Source organism: Lissotriton vulgaris, unplaced genomic scaffold, assembly GCF_964263255.1.
Source record: "Lissotriton vulgaris unplaced genomic scaffold, aLisVul1.2 SCAFFOLD_2916, whole genome shotgun sequence".
NCBI lineage: Eukaryota > Metazoa > Chordata > Amphibia > Caudata > Salamandridae > Lissotriton > Lissotriton vulgaris.
The window spans coordinates 1,225-21,945 of NW_028253961.1; the positions used below are offsets into that span (position 1 = coordinate 1,225).

General features: G+C 42.4%; 1 protein-coding gene across 1 annotated transcript in view; it reads left to right on the top strand.

Annotated features, from left to right (window-relative positions):
• Positions 1-6,393: 6,393 nt before the first annotated feature.
• The window catches only part of LOC147660705 (rho-related GTP-binding protein RhoF-like), a gene marked incomplete at its 5' end in the record, with an annotated part of 77,097 nt that continues 62,769 nt past the window's right edge, over positions 6,394-20,721 (top strand). The window contains one exon of the mRNA XM_086951523.1: positions 6,394-6,503. Coding sequence (XP_086807649.1) covers positions 6,394-6,503 — 110 coding nt within the window. The remainder of the gene's footprint in view (positions 6,504-20,721) is intronic.

The following is a 20,721-nucleotide window of genomic DNA, read 5'->3' on the forward strand; positions in this document are numbered from 1 at the left end:
GATAAACGTGTCTCCAGTTATTTCTGTAAATGAACGGGTGGATATTCAAGCGGAAGTTGGCCTATGGTATTTGTGCTGTTGTTTATTTTCTCGGCACTTAAACAAAATGGCAGCACTGTTCCATACCCGTCCCCATGCCCAGTGGAAGGCTGCAGGTAGCTTTCATCCTCATGCACATGAAAAGATTCACCACCTTGGGGACGAGATAGTGTCTCCTTTTCACACCACACATTGTACCGCTCTTTACGGTTACTATTGTATGGGACCTTTGCGCTCTCCTGTGAGGAGCATACCAGGTGTTAGAAAGTGCTACACTTGGATGGGGAACAGCGTTTACAACGCAACTTTTACCACGCAGTACCTTTACCACGCAACTTTTACAACGCAAGTCGTTACAACGACTTGCGCTGGGGGGCGCTGTATGATAGGGAATAGTTTAATTTACTATCCAAAACCTTCCCTACTATCCACGGGGACTGGAGTTGGAATAGTAAATTAAACTATTCACTATCCAGCGCCCCCCCCAACGCAAGTCGTTGTAACGACTTGCATTGATAAACCTGCGTGGTAAAGGCATGCGTTGTAAAAGCATGCGTAGTAACGACATACATCCCACTTGGATATAGAAGATGGGGGGGTTTCAACCAGAACAAGGCCTTAAAGGCAAACACTCATGAATGTCAATTAGGGTAGCTGTTGCAGTTTGCGCCACAACTGTGTTTGGTAGGGTGACCAACCGTTTGTAAATTTCACAGACTGCCCGTAATTTGGGCCTCTTGTCCATAAGGGTTTCTTCCACTGGCGCCTTTTGTCCGTAATTTCAGACATTGGCATGAGCTGCCCCTGCAAGCAGCCTGTAACTCTCACTGCAGGGGCCAGCTCACACTCCTGCTGTGATCTGTGGCCTGCAGCAGCCCCTCCCCCACCTGGCCCAGACTGCTATCAGGCCCATTATCATTCTGTATGTTGGCGTAATTATCACATACAGAAGGATAATGCGCCTCTCTGCCCAGTGACAGCATTTCGGATCTGGTGATTTTTTTTTATCAGTGGGGCATGTAAGATCTGAGAAGCCTTCAGCTTTGATCTTTTTCTTCACCTTTTTTTTAATATGCAAACGCAGGTGTGTTTCACTCGCATACAAAACAGATGCAGTGAGCACAAGGTTCTCTCAACCTAAAATAAACGTATTTTGACCTGTGCTTGTGTTGGTTGTCTATTTACTTATACACTATTGTGCGACTCCCTCTGATGTGAATGCAAAACGTACCTTTTGTCCCTAATTTTCGTCCTGAATTCTGACCTTCTGTCCTGAATTTGTGTCCTGAATTTTGACCCTTTGTCCTGAATTTTTGCACTCACTGTCCTTGCACACCCATGCCAGTTGGTCACCCTAGTCTTTGGCCTTCTTAGCCCTGATCTCAGAGTTCCTGAAGAAGGCTGCAGAACAGAAAGTTAACAGGGATTTTTGAGCCCTGTTGTCTTTCTTTAGTTTCCAGTCTTTGTCCTTCTTCTAGCCCCTCAGTAGCAAATGTCAGGCTAATGAAGAGCTAAGGGCGGGACAGTGGGTCAACTCTGTAATGTCATTTGTGGTCAAAGAGCTTGTGATGTTACTTCCGCTTCCGCTGGTAGTTTGCTGAATCTACGACCATGCAAGCCCTATTTCTTCATGAAGATACTCACTCTCGACTGAAGTCCCCTCGCGTGTCCTTAGCCACTGGCACCAGCGGTGCACTGTGTGGCCTTGGTACTGCCCCATCAAAGCCTTCTGTCTGTCAGTCAGTCTATGCGTGGCACTAGTAAAGCTTATGTCATTGGTCATGAGCTTCCAGCTCCTAGCAGAGAAGAAGTTAACATGAAGTGCATTGTTTCAAAGAAGAAAGGGGCTGAGTTCAAGGTGTGAATAAATCATTAGACGTCCTCCTCGCGCACAATGGTGCTCGACAGCGCCAGGTTCCGCTCGAGCTGCGGAGCGGGCGGAATCGATTGAACCAGACAATCAGCAGCCCTGGTAAACCCTCTGAGCAATTGGCGCAACAGAGCAAGACCGATTTATAACTGGAGGTCGGCCTTTGGTGACTGCCTCCCCAACTTTATGTCTATTTCGCCTCCCCTGATTAATTGGCGTCGCGAGCTCGCAGCTAAACAAGAATCACGTGCAGTTTGTAGTTAAAACTAAGGCTGAAGCAAAAAGGGAGATTATTGTACAGGCGTTTTAGTGAAGTATAAACAAGTGAACCCATTTGCCCGTATGCCCAGTACAAGCAGAAGAATGTGACTCATATTAATTTCTTGTATTTTATTAAATGTGAACATGAGCATCACAGTATCAGAGCGCTGTACCAAGAAAGAGCTGAAGAGGGTTGCAGTACATTAAAAACACCTGTCACTTAAGATACTCTTTACAAAGAATTAGAGGAGCAAGGCATACAACAATAGGATACAATATAAAATGAGAAACGCTGTACATAGAGTTCGGAGCATAAGGTATAAAACAATAGGGTACATTATGAAATAAGTGAATGACAGTTTCAACATAGTTTTCTTATGACAGCTATTTTCCTAGTTTTACAGCTTTAAATTCCTTTTTGAAAAGCCTGAGTGAGGTAATTGCTCTCGCTGAGGGTGGTAGGGAGTTCCATATTTTTGGAGCAGATCCGGTGAAAGTGTGGCCCTGTGTTTTCCTTTTTTTAAACTGTCGGGTTCTAGTATTAGGGATTTGGCGATTTTTTAATCCCTTCCGTCTCTTGATAGCTTGATCCTTCTCGCCATTTATTTAGGGCCAGAATTGTGTAGAGCTTTGTGTGTTATACAAGCCACCTTCAGTTGGATCCTAGCTTCATCCGGGAGCCAGTTAAGGGTTCTGAGAGATGGGGAAATGTGGTTGTACCAACGTGTGCCTATTAAAAGTCTTGCTGCTGAATGTATTGTTGCTTTTATTGTGGTTAGGCTGTTTTTAGGGTAAACTATTAGTGTGCATTCCCATAGTCCAGTCTTGAGAGCACTAGAGGTTGAGCCACCATTTTGAGGTCACCTAGCGGTATGAAGCTTTTTAGTTTTCTTACCAGGTACAAATGTAGGTTAGAGCTTTTGGTTGCTGCTTGTGTGTGAGTTTGCATGTCTACATTTTAGTCTAGTTGGATGCCTAGTGATTTTACAGAGTCGCAGATGGTTGGAGTGCAGTTTACTGATTTGAGGTTAAGAGGCCATAGTTGTTTTGGTGGGATCTAAGGGCTGGTGAGAAAATAACTAATTTGGTTTTCAGCTGATTTAGTTTTAGATAGTTGTGTGCCAGCCAGTCCTGTGTTTGACTTAGGGTGTCAACCAGCCTCCTGTTATTCTCTTGAGAGGAGAGTTTGATGTACAGATGAGTATCACTGGCATACATGTGGTACGAGATTTATGATTGTTTAAGGATTTCAGTGAGTGGGTCCATGTATTTATTGAAGAGCGTTGGTGAAATTGTAGATCCTTGCGGAACAGAGGGGCATGCTAGGCTAGAATGGCAAAGAATAACGGAGGATAAGGCATATTATGAATGTTACTATACAAAAGGGGGGAGTAGAAGCGCATAGAGGCCAGCATACAAACTCCAAACAGGCTATGTAAATTCAAAGGGTATGCAGTTACTATCAAAGAAAATGTAACAGACAAGTGGTCGGTGGTCAACTGAGAAATCAGATTGGGGGAAAGTTAGACAGTATAAGAAAAAGTTAAATAACAATGGTACAGGACATCTGGAATGTATAACAGAGAGAGAATCTCAGCACTTATCAATGAGGTAAATGGTCTGCAGAGTGAACAATCCAGGATGTTCCAAAAAAGCACCAGTGTGTTTACATGGGCACCTCCAGGCCACAAAAGATCCCTATCATGTATGGAGTCCCCCAGGGTTCCACATTGTTCCTGTCACGCTCAGTCTTTACATTGAGTCGCTTGGTGCTCTACTCACATATAACTGCATCAAGATTTACCAATATGCCGATGATACACAACTCTACTTGAAAACCTCCTCTGCTTTAGACATCCAATGCCTCAAACACTGTTTACACATTATCCAAACCTGGATGTCCAGCGCCTACATGAAGCTCAACTCACCCGATACAGAATCCTGTTATCAGGGCCAGGCCCCTAGTGTGTATTAAAGCTGCCCTGTAATGAGGCCAGAAGCTATGCTCAATCTATAAGAACACAAGGACACATGACATTCCAACATGTATTTTGGTCACTCCCTTAGTTACATAGACTGCCCTTCTTCTAAAGGCTTCTTTATTTATTGTGTTTTTAAGATCAGTCCAAGACCTCCTTGGCACTGCTGAAAAATCTTGGCATGCAGAGTGGGGGATAGGAGTGGAGGTGCTGGAGTTTAAGGGCTAAAACAGTGAAACCAACACATCTGTCTGTGGACAGAGATGAGGACACTCCAAATCCTGCTGCAAAGCACATCTCCAGTGGCATAGGTTAAACATAAAAGTCCTGCCTCTTATTATGTGCTTTGGAGACGAGACAATGGTGTAGTACCAGAAAATCATTGCCTAAATATCGATTGACACAAGTAGTGTGTCCTGACTATTGTTTACAAAGATATATCCCCAAAGGAGAAAAAGATATAACAAATAGACACCCAATGGATCAATATTTTTGTAAATTATATCTAGACCTTTTTTATTATGTCACAAGCTACACCTCGGTTTATGACTGCTGTGCTGGGCATTCAGGACTTTGTGCGTGCATTTGGGGCATTTGGTGCAGTGAATGAGCATATGATGGCTATGCCTGGGAATTTAAGGTTGTACTTAAGACACCCATGTTCTGCATGGACATGTGATTGCCTTACCTGGGTACTTACTGTGTGTAAAGCTGGAATATCAATGTTTCACCCTTGTCATATAATGGTAGCATGCTAGTTAATATATAGGTGATTACTAAAATAGACTTTAAGCTGCATAAGTAATTTTGGGGTTATTTTTATAGTCTTGCACCTTTTGAGTTTTCTCAAATGACAACACTTCCTAAATTGTAATTAGAGTAAAGTTTATGTAACATTACTTCCTCCGACAGGAAAAGGTCATATGACGTCACTTCCTATCATGTCATTGGAGATCAAGGTTGTTGCAGGGATTCTGTGTAGGCACAGAACTATGCTTGGGACCATAGAACCTTAGAAAGCAGGGACTGAGTCATCCTACCACATTAGTAACCATGTGCCCAGGACCGACTAGCTATAGTGTCTCACTTGTCCTCCTACTCACTCAGTTTAGATTAGACACCAGAACACAACACTCCCAACCCTCTCAGGAATCACGATTATAGGACACACCCTTTCGCTCTCACACTCTGACTACTCCACAATAAGATCTGACAGAGACACGAGAAAAGTTTAAAATGCTTAGTTTAACTAAAATGCTCTAGTATGCAGTATAGGTGCCATAATAAGCAAGAAAATGCCTAAGAATAACACAGTCTGCATAGTAGTCCATAAATCATAAAAGGAGCTGTCATTATATAAGACAGGGCAGCCTAAACCCCCTCACCTTCTACTCAATCAAAACGATTATATATCAGAAGATTTCTGTGTGTCGGCAGCAGACCCTGTACCTTGGCATACACAGATGAAAGTTCTACGTCTGAGGTGCTGTTACGATCTCTTCCTTGGAAAGATCCCTCTCCAAGTGTGTTGTTACCCAATCTGTGCATAGTTATATGACAAAAGTACGTGTTCCCAAACAACAGCTGCTTTTGTGTGTTTTGTCAAGGTGCTAGAGCCTGACCAGAACAAAATAACAAGGGGCATTGTTGTTTGACCATGTCTATGGAGTTTAGACTAAATCCCAGGAAAGAACAGAACTCAAAAACAACAGCAGGTTCGGTGTGAAAGTTCAGTGTGGCCCAAAACAAAATATGTTTGCATAGTAACGTGCACAAAGCAGAGAGCGGAATGCAACTTGCTCATACTAACATAGGGAAAACAATAATGGGCCTGCACGGAACATATGACAAGGTGTGTGTGATGTCACATGACATCCATTACTCAAGGGATTTGGGAACTCATCCTCCATGTAAACGTGGGTTTGCTATAGGTACTGGTAGCTGGGAGCCTTTCAGTTACAGCTTGGAAAAACCCTTTGTGAACTGCCTCAAAGCCCTTCCTTTTGCAGCCGTTCTACGAAGACATCTTGACACTCACACAGTACTGACTGCAGGGAAATAATGTTAGTTATTGCCCCATCTCAAGCTCTGTGATTGATTTGTAATCTCTAGCTTCTTCCAGCATGATGACTCAATTTCTTTGGAACACAAATAACAGAGTCTGAAGTCTTAAACTTGTGTTAGGCATTCAGATTGCTAAATGTCCCTAATAATTCCTCACAAGCAATGCTTTTTTTGTTCCAGGTCAGGAGGATTATGATAGACTGCGCCCGCTTTCATATCAGTGTGCAAACATAGTATTAATTTGCTACGACGTCATGAATCCTACAAGCTTCGACAATGTGTTAATAAAGGTAAGGTGCAAATTCAGTTTGTAGTATTCTTAAAAAATGTATACCACAATTGTCATTATACAATTGGTGGCCAGCTACTCTTACATGTTAACATCATCCCAAAAACGTGACGTCGCAAAAACGTGACGTTGTATGGTGAAGTGTGTTCATAGCCTCATGGATTTTAGGATTATGTATTTATCCATTTGTTAATCCGCTCTCTCCTCACACACAACATATTTGATGTATACTGACTTCCTTATGTGTTATCTATTTTTTTTGTAGTACGACCACACTAACTGAATTGTTTCTAGCACAGCCCTCAGGAGGCTGCAGAGACCAGAGATATGTAGATAGATGGTCATAGAGAGAGATAAGGGGATAGAAGAAAATCAATAACCAAGGCCCGTAAATGAATAACAAGGGAAGCTGCACGCCTGATCCAGGGCCTGTTTGGTTACAACCTTGCTGAGAGTAAATTTACCACGTGTGTGTGTTTTGGGATTCTTGGAGGCCGGACGCTGATATAACCTTAGAGCCCGACATAGCGGGCCCTACTGACCATTAAAGGCCCATTCTAGTGTTAAAGGCCCGAGCTGAAGGCGAGGATCTTTAACAAGGGAATGGGCCTTCAATGGCCGGTAGAGCCCGCTAGGATGGGCTCTAAGGGCCAGATGTACGACTGATTTTTGCATGCGTAAATGGGTTTTAGACCCATTTGCACATGCAAAAATCCTGTGGGCCATGTCGTAAAATAATGTTTAGCGGCTCACTATTAGGAAGGGGCGTTCCCTTCCTAATAGCGACCCCAACAGCTATGTAAGAATGTTTTTGTGGTCGCAAAACACTTACAGTTTACCCCCTTCTCAGAGGGTGGTAAAGCACTCGCAAATAGGAAGGGGTCCCTAGAGTAGCTATTCCCCTTTGGGAATGCATACACAAACATTTCTTAAGGGCAGGCAGTGGTCCCATGGACCACTGCCTTCCCTTAAAACATGAAACTGCAAAGTTAATTTTTTTTTAAAATGCATCCCGTTTTCCTTTAAGGAAAACGGGCTGCATTAAAAAAAACTGCTTTATTTAAAAGCAGTCCCAGACATGTAGGTCTGCTGACCCCAGCAGGCCACCATCCCTGGGAGTGCCCGCCATTCCCAATGGGGTGGCAAATTGCGACAGCCTCATTAATATTCATGAGGCATGCGATTTGCGACCCTATTGGGAATCGCTAACGGTGTCTCAGACACTGTTGTACATTGGAAATCGCCACTCGCAAATTGCGAGTCGCAATTTCCAATGGTCGTACATCTGGCCCCAAGACTTTTAGAACATTCTACCCCTAGAGCGCAGAATGTTCTAATTTGTAAAATAAAGGCCTCTGGGAACCCGAGGGAGTTGAAATCCCCTCAGGCTCCGTGTGGCCTTTTTTCACAGCAACAGCTGTGAACAAACATTGGAATGTTGATGCTCCTGTCTTCTACCGGCCATTAGAAGTCCAGAGTACTCCACTGTCCTTAATGGAGCGCTCAACATTCCAATGTTCTAATACTTGAATAGCAGTTTGTATAAAATCCTCTTTATTCCTTTTCACACAACCTTCATGGTCGGGTTTTCTTTAAAACAATTATAAATAGTCTGAGAAGCATTAAAATTATTTTGACATGTTTTCAACTTGAATTTATTGTTTTAAGTTTATATTTACATGTGGGAAATAATACCACATTTTAGATATTTTCCTGATTTTTCTTTTTGTCTTGATATGAAAATACTGCCCAGGCTGGTACAATACTAGTCAAGTGGCAACTCTATCCGTTGTTGATATATAGATTAAGGAGTTTGAGGGTGACCGCAAGAGAGGCATCTACGCATTAAAAAAGGACTTCAAGCCATTTCACTGTTCCTGCCACTGCCCCAAAGTTTATATGTCAAAGTAACCAATCAGTAGGTCATAAGCTCTGCCCACTTCATTCTTGCTCAGACTGGAAAATTACAAGCCAGGCCATTGTCAGCCAGAGGGAGGGACCTGGAGGTGAAAAAAATCAAAAAGGGTGTGTAGAGCAAAGTATATGAGGAGGTGAGTTCACAGGTTCGGATCAGGAGAAGATGATAGGAAGAAAGTGAACACTAGTGGATGTATGTCTATGCTCCAAAACTGTTGCTACAAATTTCAAGTTTCAGGCTTCAAAGGAGAGAGGAGGGAAGGAAGGGAACGTCTAGAATTTGTTAAAGCTATCGTTTGATTGCAAGGATTGAGGTAATGAAGCAAACAGCAGGTGGAATGGAATTTCAGACTTTCAAACAGACAATCAAACAGATGGCCTGAAAATGTCACTTTCTTGGCAACATCATTGAAGTGATCAGAGATTATGTATGGATGTAAGAACAAGAAAGCAAACGTGCACCACACAATTATGAAACTACAATGTTAATAAACACAGACGTAGATTTTCTTAGTCGTGATTTTTCTTTTATTCCAAAACAAGTGTACAGGCAAAACACGGGTGTTCGCAGCCGACGCGTTTCGTCCTCAAGGGACTTCTTCAGGGCAAATTGCTTAGAGTATATACAAGTCGTCGTCCTGCATAGTGAGTTCTTTGTAGAAGGGTGTTTTAACCGATCTTTAAGTTAGAGTATAGGGAAACCCTAGGCTTGTCTGTAAATGCGAATAAGTAGTCAAATTTTCAATCGTCTACGAAAAGTTTTTTTGTTGTATTCTATCTTTCTTTGGATTATATAGATAAGTTTTTGAAGGAGGATAAATAGGAAAACGATAATTCCCTCAAGGATGACTCTTATTAAAGTCCTAGGGTCCCTGTATCCTCCTTCTTCGTATCGCACCACGGCAAAAAACGGCTTCCTTCCCGAGGGAAGAAGTCCCTTGAGGACGAAACGCGTCGGCTGCGAACACCCGTGTTTTGCCTGTACACTTGTTTTGGAATAAAAGAAAAATCACGACTAAGAAAATCTACGTCTGTGTTTATTAACATTGTAGTTTCATAATTGTGTGGTGCACCTTTGCTTTCTTGTTCTTACTGTATAAGTTCTTGGATGAACTATCATTGTGACAGTGGGTGTTGACCAGTGTGCACACACCTCGCCCATACAAACTATCAGGGTCGACTCAAAACATTTTGGGGGTAATTTGTGTTAGGTGCTAAAACTAGGAAGTTTCCACTGTCCTTTATGTTTTTGAAATTATGTATGGATGTGTCTATGCACATCTGCCCTCAATGACAAAAGACCAGGGTGCGACCAAATGTGTGAGCATCTCATCCAACCACACCACTTAGTCTTGTAGTGTAGTTCCTAGTTTCCCACTAGGCCCTGCGCATTGGAATAACATAAACAGTAGTATCGACGTGGAACTGCGGATATTCCAGGCCTCCACTGACTATGCTAAACTTAATTGGGTTGTGTTACCAACTAGCTCGGAGGTCACTGGAAACTTTCTTCTCTGCATAGGAAGTGATCAGCTTCCTTGGCACAGACAAGAAGGGATTCAGTTTTCCAACAACCGTGCAACATGACAACTTTGCTCCTCAGATCAAGAGTCAATCTCTAGGGTCGTGTGAAACAATAGACATAGATTTCACTCTGTCAGTCTAGTGCAGTTTACTTTCACGGTATGTAGAGAATAGAGAGACGGGCGTTTGTCAATAAAGGGTTAACATTTATTGAACAGTCTTTCTTCTCGTACAAGAGAAATGTATTGCCACAATTGCAATAAAGTACGTACAGTAAGATAAGTATTGCGAAATAGAACTGTAAAAGCATTGATATGGTTTCTTAGCCATACAATGGTTTAAAAGTAATAAAACATATATACAGTCATATATACATTAGGCTAACATACTCAACTGGTGCTTCTAACTAAGCCTACCCCAGTGTGCCTGACCTAAGCCTAACACGTGAAAGGAGAGTAAGTAAGTAGCTTTAAGTTAAGTTGGTTTTGCCAAGGTTTGTTTCAAGAATTCTCGTCTAAGGGTTTAGTCAACACCATACCTCTGAATAGAATGATGGAGGATTGGTATCTCCTTCAGGGGTCTCTCTCGATATCCCAGTCACCCGCGAGGGTAAACCGGAAGCGCCGTGACTGGATTTCTCTGCACGAGAAAGGCAGCGGCTTCTCTTCAGCGCGTCGAGGAAGGAGGGGGGACAGCGTCCGCGGGCAGCTGGAATCTGCTGGATGTCTTCGCAGAGGACGGCTGTTCAGCTCCTTAAGCGTACTGCACCATAGTTCGCGCTGTAGCGGCGATAATGGTAATCAGCAGCTTCACCACCACAGGATAGCAGGCTGCAGCGACAGAGTGCTAGATTTACGAACACAGGGTCATGCAGGCAGCTGGCATCAGCAACAGGCAACGAACATTGCTTAAGGCAACGTTGGTAATATTTATACCTGACAGGTGCCGGGTTTGACGCAAGTTTGCTGGACATAAGACGTCAATTAAAGATGTCACTAGGAAGTGATAGTTATCAGTTGCTCATTAGAGTTCCATTACTAATCAAAACATAGCAAGCGGGGATTTCCAGGTTTGCTAAGTTTTTATCTTGTTGAAGAACTCGGAGTGTTATCTAGGAATATCAGATAGGGACTGCTGCACTGTCATTGCACTAATTGGTCGCAAAGGAAGTAGCAGAGAGTCATGCTGGAATGTGGCTCTGTTCGTGTGAGGCCAGAGATGACTTTTCAGAAAATCGCACTTGAACGGTTATGCCAAGATAGGGAATAAATGGATTTATAGCCGAATAGGGGCATAAGGTCACAGTATCGATCAGAAACCTAGATAAACACGCAGCACCCACTCCACGGGTTAATGTCCATCAAAATTACTAAAACTAAAGCAATTAGATGCATGTGTAACATTGCCCACCCCAAAATACATAAATGCATTCGAAATAGGCGTACTTGTAATACATGGAATTTAGGTACTGTACGTTTTTTAAAGCATAGTAATCATTCAAAAAATTATTGCATATGAAATCAATGAACGATTATGCAAAAGGAATTACACATGAAGTATCTCTGACAGAAGAAAGGCAAGATAAATCATCACATAAAAATGCATTGTAATAACATGTGTGCTAGAGGCTGGTGTAATGTTGTTATGTCTCTAGATGTGTTTAGAAATAGAAGTGTGAAGCTTCTGTTCTCTAAGAATAGTTTTTACGTTAAGCAAAGAATTTGTTCGTGCCAAAAAAGGTCAATATTAGAAAAATTGTCCAATTCAAAGAAAATAGATTTCCAAAGCTCTTGGCAGTTTTTGTTGATCAAAACTGAAGGCCAAATTCAGAGTTCATGGGAACGCTGTGTGTCGGAAAAGCTTCTCAAAGTTATTGTTTCTCTATGGGTGAGAACATCGTATCAGACAGGCTCTCAAAGAACTGGTCTACAAATTCAGGTGATAGTTCAACCAAATTAGATAGCGCTGTAACTTGGCAGGTGTGAGAATGATTGCTGTCATCGAAGGCAGGACCAGCAATGCTCACAGAACGTTGTACCTGGATGATGTTGCTTTTGTCACTCGCTCCACTGTTACCACTTGGCTGTAGTATAGGAGTCTCCACAAATGCCGTCATCAGGATTGGCAGCCGCTGGGGACAACACAATGCGTGAGCCGTTATTGGACTGAGCAAAGTATCGACGTCCATTGGTACTGCTGATGGAAGTGAAAGACAGATGTCCAACACGCATTCATCGCCACAAAGCATACACCGTAGCACAGGTAAAATGCAATTTTGCCATATCGGTCTGAATGAAAGGAACCAGGTCATGTTTAGATCTCTCAGCCTGGCCAATCCAAGGACGTTAGTTATCCTGTCCCTGTAGCGCATTGCTAGGATTGTCTCTTCCATTCCCATGGGAGCTATGTCTGAGCCGAGGCTTGCCATAACGTAGCAGGAGGGTCAAAAATAGAATCCCTGCGACGAGTCCCAAAAATAATGGTATGCCGCCAAAAATGGAGTGCACAAAATTAGGAAAGATTCCCAAAATTGCCTGGAAGGGTGTTAGCAGTCCCGTAAAGACTGTCTTAAATATGCCTGGGATGCTTGTTGCACTAGACATGTTAAGGAGTTGGCTGAACATTTCTACGAAATGCACGGGGCAATTTGTTGATAAAAGGTCATGAACCTCAGTAGCCGTCCTTGCGACTAGAAGATCATACGTCTCTTTAGATGACGTTATAGGCACTGTTGTCTGTAAAAGTACAGATTTCATTTTGCTTAATGTATCAATTCGTATAGAATAGAGATTCAGACGAGGCCAGAGGGGAGTCACTATGTCTGGAGGCCCGCTCGGGAACAATGCTTGCATACAACATTTGACCATGGACGTTACTTGTACTAGATAACTTTTCCCTGGCGTCAGGCCACAACATCTGTGATCCGTTCTAAGAATGTAACTCCCGTTTGCGAGTTGCATAAAGAAGGGCTCTATCTGAGTTGCAGGTGTGACTAGCTGGTGGCATGAAAGGTTGTTTGAATTTCCATCACATGCTCCGTGTAAATTAATACCCTGACACAAAAGTATACCGCTTAGTGAGTGTTTACAGTTGTCACCACTAAGAAATACATTTTTGTCACTGTCACTATAGCAAGAATGAGTGTATGGTAATTTCCATTCGGATTTTACATATCCTTTACCCAATTGTTCATACTGGCCAGCAGGTATGTACTCAAGGCACTTTTTAAATTGGAAAGTTGTTATCGGAATTGTGATAATTCCGTGTATTATCCATTCAATGACAGGACTCTCTGACATTGTCAATGGTAATCTCTCGAGTTTTTCGATGCTCAGGATTGTATAGTCTGCTCCTTTCTGTGCCAAACTGATCTGTTTATCAGTAAGGTTAAAACTGGAAAATAATGACGTTGTGTTGATTAAACGCCAAGGCACATAGCCTGAACGAAGATTTTGCAGCGTCCAGCCTAATTCTATAATAGAGCGTAATTGAGACTGGCCATGTGGTAACATTAGCAAATCTCTGTCTATCACATCAAAGGCAGAGGATACAATATTGTCCAAAGAATATATTCTGGAAGACAGAGTCGTTAACCCATTGTCTACTACAGAAAGTGATTTCTCCAAATTAATACGATCAATTTCTCGTATTTTTTCAGCAGTTTCAATTTGCTTTACTTTCCAAGACTCGTTGTAAGCAGCATAGATACTGGTCGCTATGAAACGCTTTTGACGCTGTTTGCGTGGTCCAAGAATGAAATCGCGCAAATCAGCACCATCTTTTAATGAAGACAAGTGTTGCTTAATTTCAGCCAGTGTGGATGTAGTTAGCCATTCAAGGCAGAGTTTCCCTACACTGTATGTTGTTATAATCCCTGGATGTTGTCTCTGGGAGTATCTAGGGTCTAATCTGGTCATTTTTAACCCCTGTGATTTATTCAGGAATCTATCTTGACAGCTATTTGTGTCTGTAGGCCAGATTAACCATTTTTCCCAATCAGGATGTGTTCTGTTGAAATGTAAAATTTGTGACACGTCTAACTCAATATCTGTGGTTGTATTCTCAGGTATTGGCTTCGGTATAGACGGTGTTTTAAGGTCTTTGATCTTAGCTAGGCCAAGACAAGATGTTTGGTGTATTGTGTCATTTAAAAATAACATTTGTTCTGGTATCATGCAGGTTCTAAATAGTGCTTCAATGCCTTGCACCTGCCAATCTTTTGTACCCCAAATAGTTTTCGTTTCAATATTATTTTTCCAATAATCAAAACCAAATGTCATCATTTTGTCATAAAATGCTTCTGAATATATCAATTTAGAATTTGTCAGCATTGTTTTCATTCCTGTTTTATCTAACAGTTTATAATAAAACGTTTCTGCATTACTTGTGTTAAACCCTGAGAAGTATTTGAATTTCTCAAAAAATGCTTTGGAACTGCTTTTAGGTGGTGTAGAACAATGTTCCCATTGATTATACATAAAAACATTTCTAGGCTGTGCAGATTTATGCAAGTAATGATCCCCATAGTGGGTGTAACAGAATAACTGCTCATAACTAGATGAACCTTGTAAATAATCATGATCTGTGAATCTAGCTGACATTACTAAATCAGACATCATGTCATTAATACTGTTAAAGTCCCAATCATCAGAGAATGTACTAGGTGTCAAAAAGTCACTTAAGGAAACCTTTACTTGATGAGGATACTTCAGGATTTCGACCGGACCATAGATCTCATAGTCTGTTTTCTCCCATACTACCCCACCAGGTATTGGAATTGCTGTGACATTTACTGTTGACAGTTCTCTTTTCTTCACGTGGGATGATCTGTGTGGTTTCAGGACTAGGTTGATGTTCTGACTTGCTGTGTCCATTGTAATATATTTTCCTTCAATGAATTTTCCCAAACACAGTACCATGATGAGCCAAAGCAGGAGGAAAAATACACCTAGACCGAACCAGAACTCTAGCCAAGGGGAAATTAGGTAGATTTCCTTCAATTGATGAAAGAGTTCCGTTGCTTTTTCTTTAAAAGACTTTTTTGTTTCTGGCATCACTTCGGGGTCATTTAAGTCTTCAGAGAAGTTGTCGAAGTTGATGAAATAACCAGAGGTAGTTCTGTCAATTGATGGGATTGTTCTTTCAATCTGTCTCTCGGTAGCACTTTCTGATGCCACATCATTGTAGACTGGTGTTGTTTCTTGACGAACTGTTTCAATCTGTGTTTCAAGAGGCACGAGTTCCATGGCATTATTGCATAGTCCTTCATTGTGCACTGCAGGCTGATCGAATGTGATTAGTCTTTCAGTTTGAACCTCTTGGATTGTTGCAAGTTTGGGTATTCTGTTGTTTCTTGGGAGTCCACTGGGCCTACTGTTGATTATAGGCCACATGCTTGTGGTTTTACCAGATCGATAGACACGACTCTGTTCTCCTTTTTACCAGCAAGGAGCGGTAGCACAACTGATCTTGTTCCGGTGACTGCTAAGACAGGTACTGCTTTTCTGTAAGAAGGCCCAAATTCCTTCTTCACCGCGATCTTTTCTCTGACTAGATCCCCAATCTTTGGAATCCAGACAGGCCTTGCTGGGGCTGTTGCGGGTGGTGCCTCGTCAGTGGTACTTGGCTGTTGCTTTAACTTTATGTTGCTTAATGATTTTCTTGTTTCATTCAGTTCCTCTAAAACAGCCAAACGGTCTTTTACATCAAAGTGCGTTGTTTCTTCTTGTACCACTGACATCTGACTATCGAGGTCCTGAACGCGCATTCTAATTCCGAACAATAGTTCGTATGGGCTGAAACCTTTTAGAGAATTTCTTGGCATGTTGTTAAGACTAGTCTGGACACTTATTAAATGTTTGACCCACCCAGCGCCTGAACCTAATACCTTCGCTGTTATAGATTGCTTTATGTCACGGTTTTTTCTTTCTACCACACTATTCCCTTCCGGGGTATGACGGACAAGAATACCGCAACCCAATTCCCATGCTGGCCATGGCCTCCTTATAGGCTCGAGAGCTGAAAGCAGGACCCTGGTCAGAATGGAACGTGGTAATTGCGTATGTGCCGATAAAGACTCGCAAATCTTTTATAACCGTTCTAGCGTCAGCCGAGCGCTGGAGGCCTCATTATTTTAAGTGCTTTTCGTCTTAACTGTTAATAGGACGCAGGATGGGGTGTAGGCAGCGTTACGCTCTTTCTGACTGGTAGCCGGTAGCAAGGTTCCTTACTGCGATCCCTATTACAGGTTTCACAGTTGTTTGCATATATTTGGTGTTCTACACTCATTCCCGGCCACCAGAATACTGATTGTAATTCAGTCAGTGATTCCTTGATCTCTCTGTGCCTTAGACCCAAACCCATGTGTGCGTCTGCTATTAAAAATATTCTCCTGTTCATGTTTGGAATTACTCTGTCCCCCACTCCAGGGATTCGAGCAAAAGGAACGGAGTTTGCATCGATTATGTATGCATAATTGAGTGGATAGTTTACGGGTAGTGCTGCACAGTCGCCTTTTACGGTCGTTCTTACTGCCAGCATGGTTTCCCCGTCTATGTACTTATCTGTACGCTTTTTTGTGGCTACGGAAGCCGGTTTAGTTGCTTCCTGCGGTGGCTGTATTAGCCAATGAATTCCCTGCAACGTGAACGCCATCACGTTGAAGACTCTGTGCGTGAATCACGTGAGTTTTTTGTAGTTCTTTGTGTAAAAGAGCTACCTCGTTCCAGAGCAATTTATGCTTTATTGTGGCACCTGTGTCATCTTTGTAGTCGTTTTCGATCCAACTCTGCAGTTTATTGTTGTAAGAGTTGACGCAAAAATGAGAATCGCACACTATAAGTGTCGGGAATTCGCGTTCTGCATTTTCGAGCGCCATCTTTAAAGATCTGATTTCAGTTCTCTGAACCGAACAGTTTCTTACAGATTCAGTTTTTGTTACTTTCGGTCTGAATTTACCGCACAGCCAACGACCTTTAATGATCGCACACGCTGCATTGTAGGATTTTCTCTCTACGTTGAAATGCTGTACAAAGCTATCTGTATAGATTATACAGACATATTGTGGGAGAGGCAGAATTTCGATTGGCAGAGGATATTCTTCTTCATATTCTAAATCATTCAGTTCTTCAAATTGCGGGGCGAAATAGTATTTCACATCTTCCGCTCCTAGAGAATCTATGCACTGTATCCATTTCGGGTCCAGTGACACTGTAGGCAGGTTTACTGGGCTGAATAGTGCCTCGAAGGCGGATTCCGCTGTAAGGATATTAATCCGTTTGCCGTGTGCTAGTTCTCGTTCATTTGCTAATGCGATTTGCACTGCGTTCACAGTTCTTTCTGTGCGACTGAATGCTTTTTCTGCTTGTGTGTACAAGTGAGATTTAATTGAAATTGGTACCTTTTCTCCCTCATTAGAGGTTAGGTACGTGAATCCGCATCTTCCTGGGATGACTCGGATTACAAGATCGATCGTGTTGTCACGTGTATTTAATTTTGTTTTTGCTAACATGTCTGTTTGCAGTGATCTCAAAATTTCTGTGTGTTTTTGAGTCCAATTGATTTGTTTAAAATCAGGTTTTATTAGTTCGTAGAGAGGTTTAACCCTCTCTGCGTAATTAAGAATGTAAGTTCTTCCGAAATTCAGAAAACCTAGTATTGATTGTAAATTCTTCAGCGTTTTTGGAGCTTGGAGTACAGCGCACTTTTCTAAGAAGTTGTCCGCTAGGCTTTTCCCTTCACTTGATAATTCGTACCCTAAAAAGAGTACTGTCAGATGGGCAATTCGGGAATTTTTAAAGTTGAATTTGTAACCCTCTGCTGCGAACCCAAGTATAATGGTGTTCACTCTTTTCAAGTGAGTATCCAAGTCGTCGTCTGTGAGATAAATATCATCTACGTAAGATAATGCTTCATCATCATAGATTTGTAGTAACTCTGTTACCCTAGCTGAGAATAGTCCTGGGCTGTTCTTGAACCCCTGTGGGAGTCGACAGAATTTTTTCTGTGACCCAAATGCGGAGAAAGCGGTCAAATATCTGCTTTCTGGTGCAATGTTTTGACAAAAGAAACCATTAGATATGTCTAATGTCGTTTTGTATTTTTTCCTAACTATGTTATTCATTAGGGCTGCACTATGCGAGTTTTGTACTGCAAAAGTTTTGCAACATGTATTAAGGTGTCTGTAGTCCAATACTAGACGATATGAATTGTCTGGCTTGGAGACAGGAAACAAAGGATTGTTCATTTGAGAGGTGCATGTTTCAATCACCCCCTGGTACTCAAGTTGATCTAAGATCTCCCTGACTTGTTTTTTAGCTTCTTGCTTTATGGGATACTGCCGTTGGGCAGTTGGTTCACTTTTTAATTGGATTTTGTGAGGCAGTGAATCCTCATCCCATCCTACATGATTTTTATATGATGCAGGTGCCTGGGCCACTGCCCATTTCCTTGCATATGTATATTTTTTGTGAATCGGAATGTGATTCGAGAAGGCAGGCATAATCACTTCTTCGCCACGAGGGCACTCCCTGACAAACTCTGGGGGCCAATCTTTTTCAGCTAACAGAATATCATAGCCTTTTGAGAGCTTATCCCAAAATAGACCCTTAATTTTCCTAGTCTTATCACCCTCTATACGCAATGTTATTTCGTATATTTTATGGGGCTCGCTAAGCCTGGCGTCGGCAGTTTCAACCTGAATGTATTCATTCGTGTCCACTGTCTCCAGATGACTCATCAAGATCTTGCGCGCTATACTGATTTCTGCTGCACTGTCCAACATTGTCAATGCCCACTCCCCGTTTTTCAACTGTGTCCTCAGTATTCTCGGCATGGTTGATTACTCTAATACTGGCTACCTTCTTTTTCTGAAATTGAGATTTTTTACTCTGAGCAGGTTCCTTGTCTTTGGACTTGGTGTGCTCTCCTGGGTCTGACCGTCCTCTTCTTTCCGAATTCTGTGGAAAAGATCGAGAGGGACGTGTATCAATACTTTGATATCTATCAGGTTTTTTCAGATTATCCCTATTTCTAAGGTTATATCTTTTCTCAGAGGGCTCCCGTTGGGGAGACTGGCGTTCTCGAGTCGGAGTTCTTTCCCTCCGTCGAGGAGACCTTCCTCTGGACTGGAAAACTTTTTCCTTGGGAGTGGATTGTTTATTTCCATCCCAGCTCTTTTTAGGAGTATTTAAATTATTTTTAATAAATAATTTTTCAGGATTTTCGAGCAGTTGGGGCTTAACTGGTTTTCCACCCAAGCTGTCTCTACCTAATTCTTCATAGCATTTTTCTATGATTTTGGCAAGCTCAACAGGATCTTTTATATCTGTTTCCTTCAACTTCTGGCGGATCGCCACAGATGCTGCTTCTCCCTTTATGTTGGCTAATAATATAGCCGTGACCTGCTTGAAGTCTTTCAGTAATTTCATACCTAAATTTAAAGCGGGCTCTGGACCGAATTCATTTTGAATCTGTTTTAGCACTTCTGGTATTACCGCCATAGACGGAACACCGTGTGTTTTTGTGTAAATGGAAGCAAAGACTGTACCCCAAGTGTCACAGTCCTCCACGTGTGGTGCGATTCCCATAGGAAGGCAGATGGTCAAGATTCTGTGTTTCTCAATAGGGGTAGTATCAGGAAATACTGCCTCTATTTGAGTGATTTTCTGGGCTAACCAGAAAGGAATTTGTTCCCGTTTTACGGGTGTTTTACCAAGACATGACTGTATGTTCTGTGGTGTAATTTTATTTGTGTTCCCCTGGTGAGGGGTCAGCTGGTGTGAATTAACAGCTGGCTGGACTGTTGCAGTCCGCATTACATATTGGACTAATTGCCTATGTATTTTTATTAATGTGTTTAGCTGTGCTAACAGCTCTTCCTTAGACATTTTTGCAATGTCAGGATGTGGTGTGTAGCTGGCTAGAACCGGCCACGTGGCTCCTGGTCTACCTAGTGGACCGAGCCTAGTTATTTGATCAGTGTGTTTTAGGGCGCCATTAAACCAGAGCAGGTGCTCTTGAAATTTAAGTGGAATTTCAATCTCCTCGAAAGGAGCGTACTCTTCCGGAGGTTTCTCTATTTTGTAATAGTGAAACTCTTTTGTTATAGCGTTTACCGCTGGAAAGTTTATCCATGAATATAATACCTCTGTCTGCCGATATTCGTGAGCCTCTATTTTTTTTTTTTTTTTTAACATCATTTTTATTGCATCACCAATATAATTGTACAGACAGAATAATCAGCAATGTAAATACACCATGTACAAGAGTATTATGATCTAGTTCGTTCTTCTCTGGGAGGTCCACCCTCCTTCTGGTGCGGGCGGCCGTATCCATGAATGCTTCCCGTATCATCTTACAGTGTCTGACAGTATCAGTCGGCAAATATTGCTGGGTTGCTTTTGTGGTTTTCACCCCTCCCCCTCCCCCAATTTTGGTTCCCCAACAGCCCGCCAATTCCAGCTTCCTACCCACCCTCCCCCGTGGTCGCTCTGCATCGAACATCAGTGTAAAAGTGTCTGGTGTGTGTTGTAGGAGGAATCGACTTTCGCTAAGGTGTGCTCTCCTGCATAGTGACAGGGCCTGCCCCATCCAGCTCACTCCCGCCCTCCAGCTCCTCAGCGTCCATATCCCGGAGCGCCTGCACCATCACTTCCCATGCAGTAGCCCTCTCCAGAGCCTTCTCATCGTTCATCCTCCAGGCCATCTGATACCTCAGGGTACTTTCACATGCAGCCCACCTCAGGCATTCCCCATACCATCTTTTATATGTGGGCCCC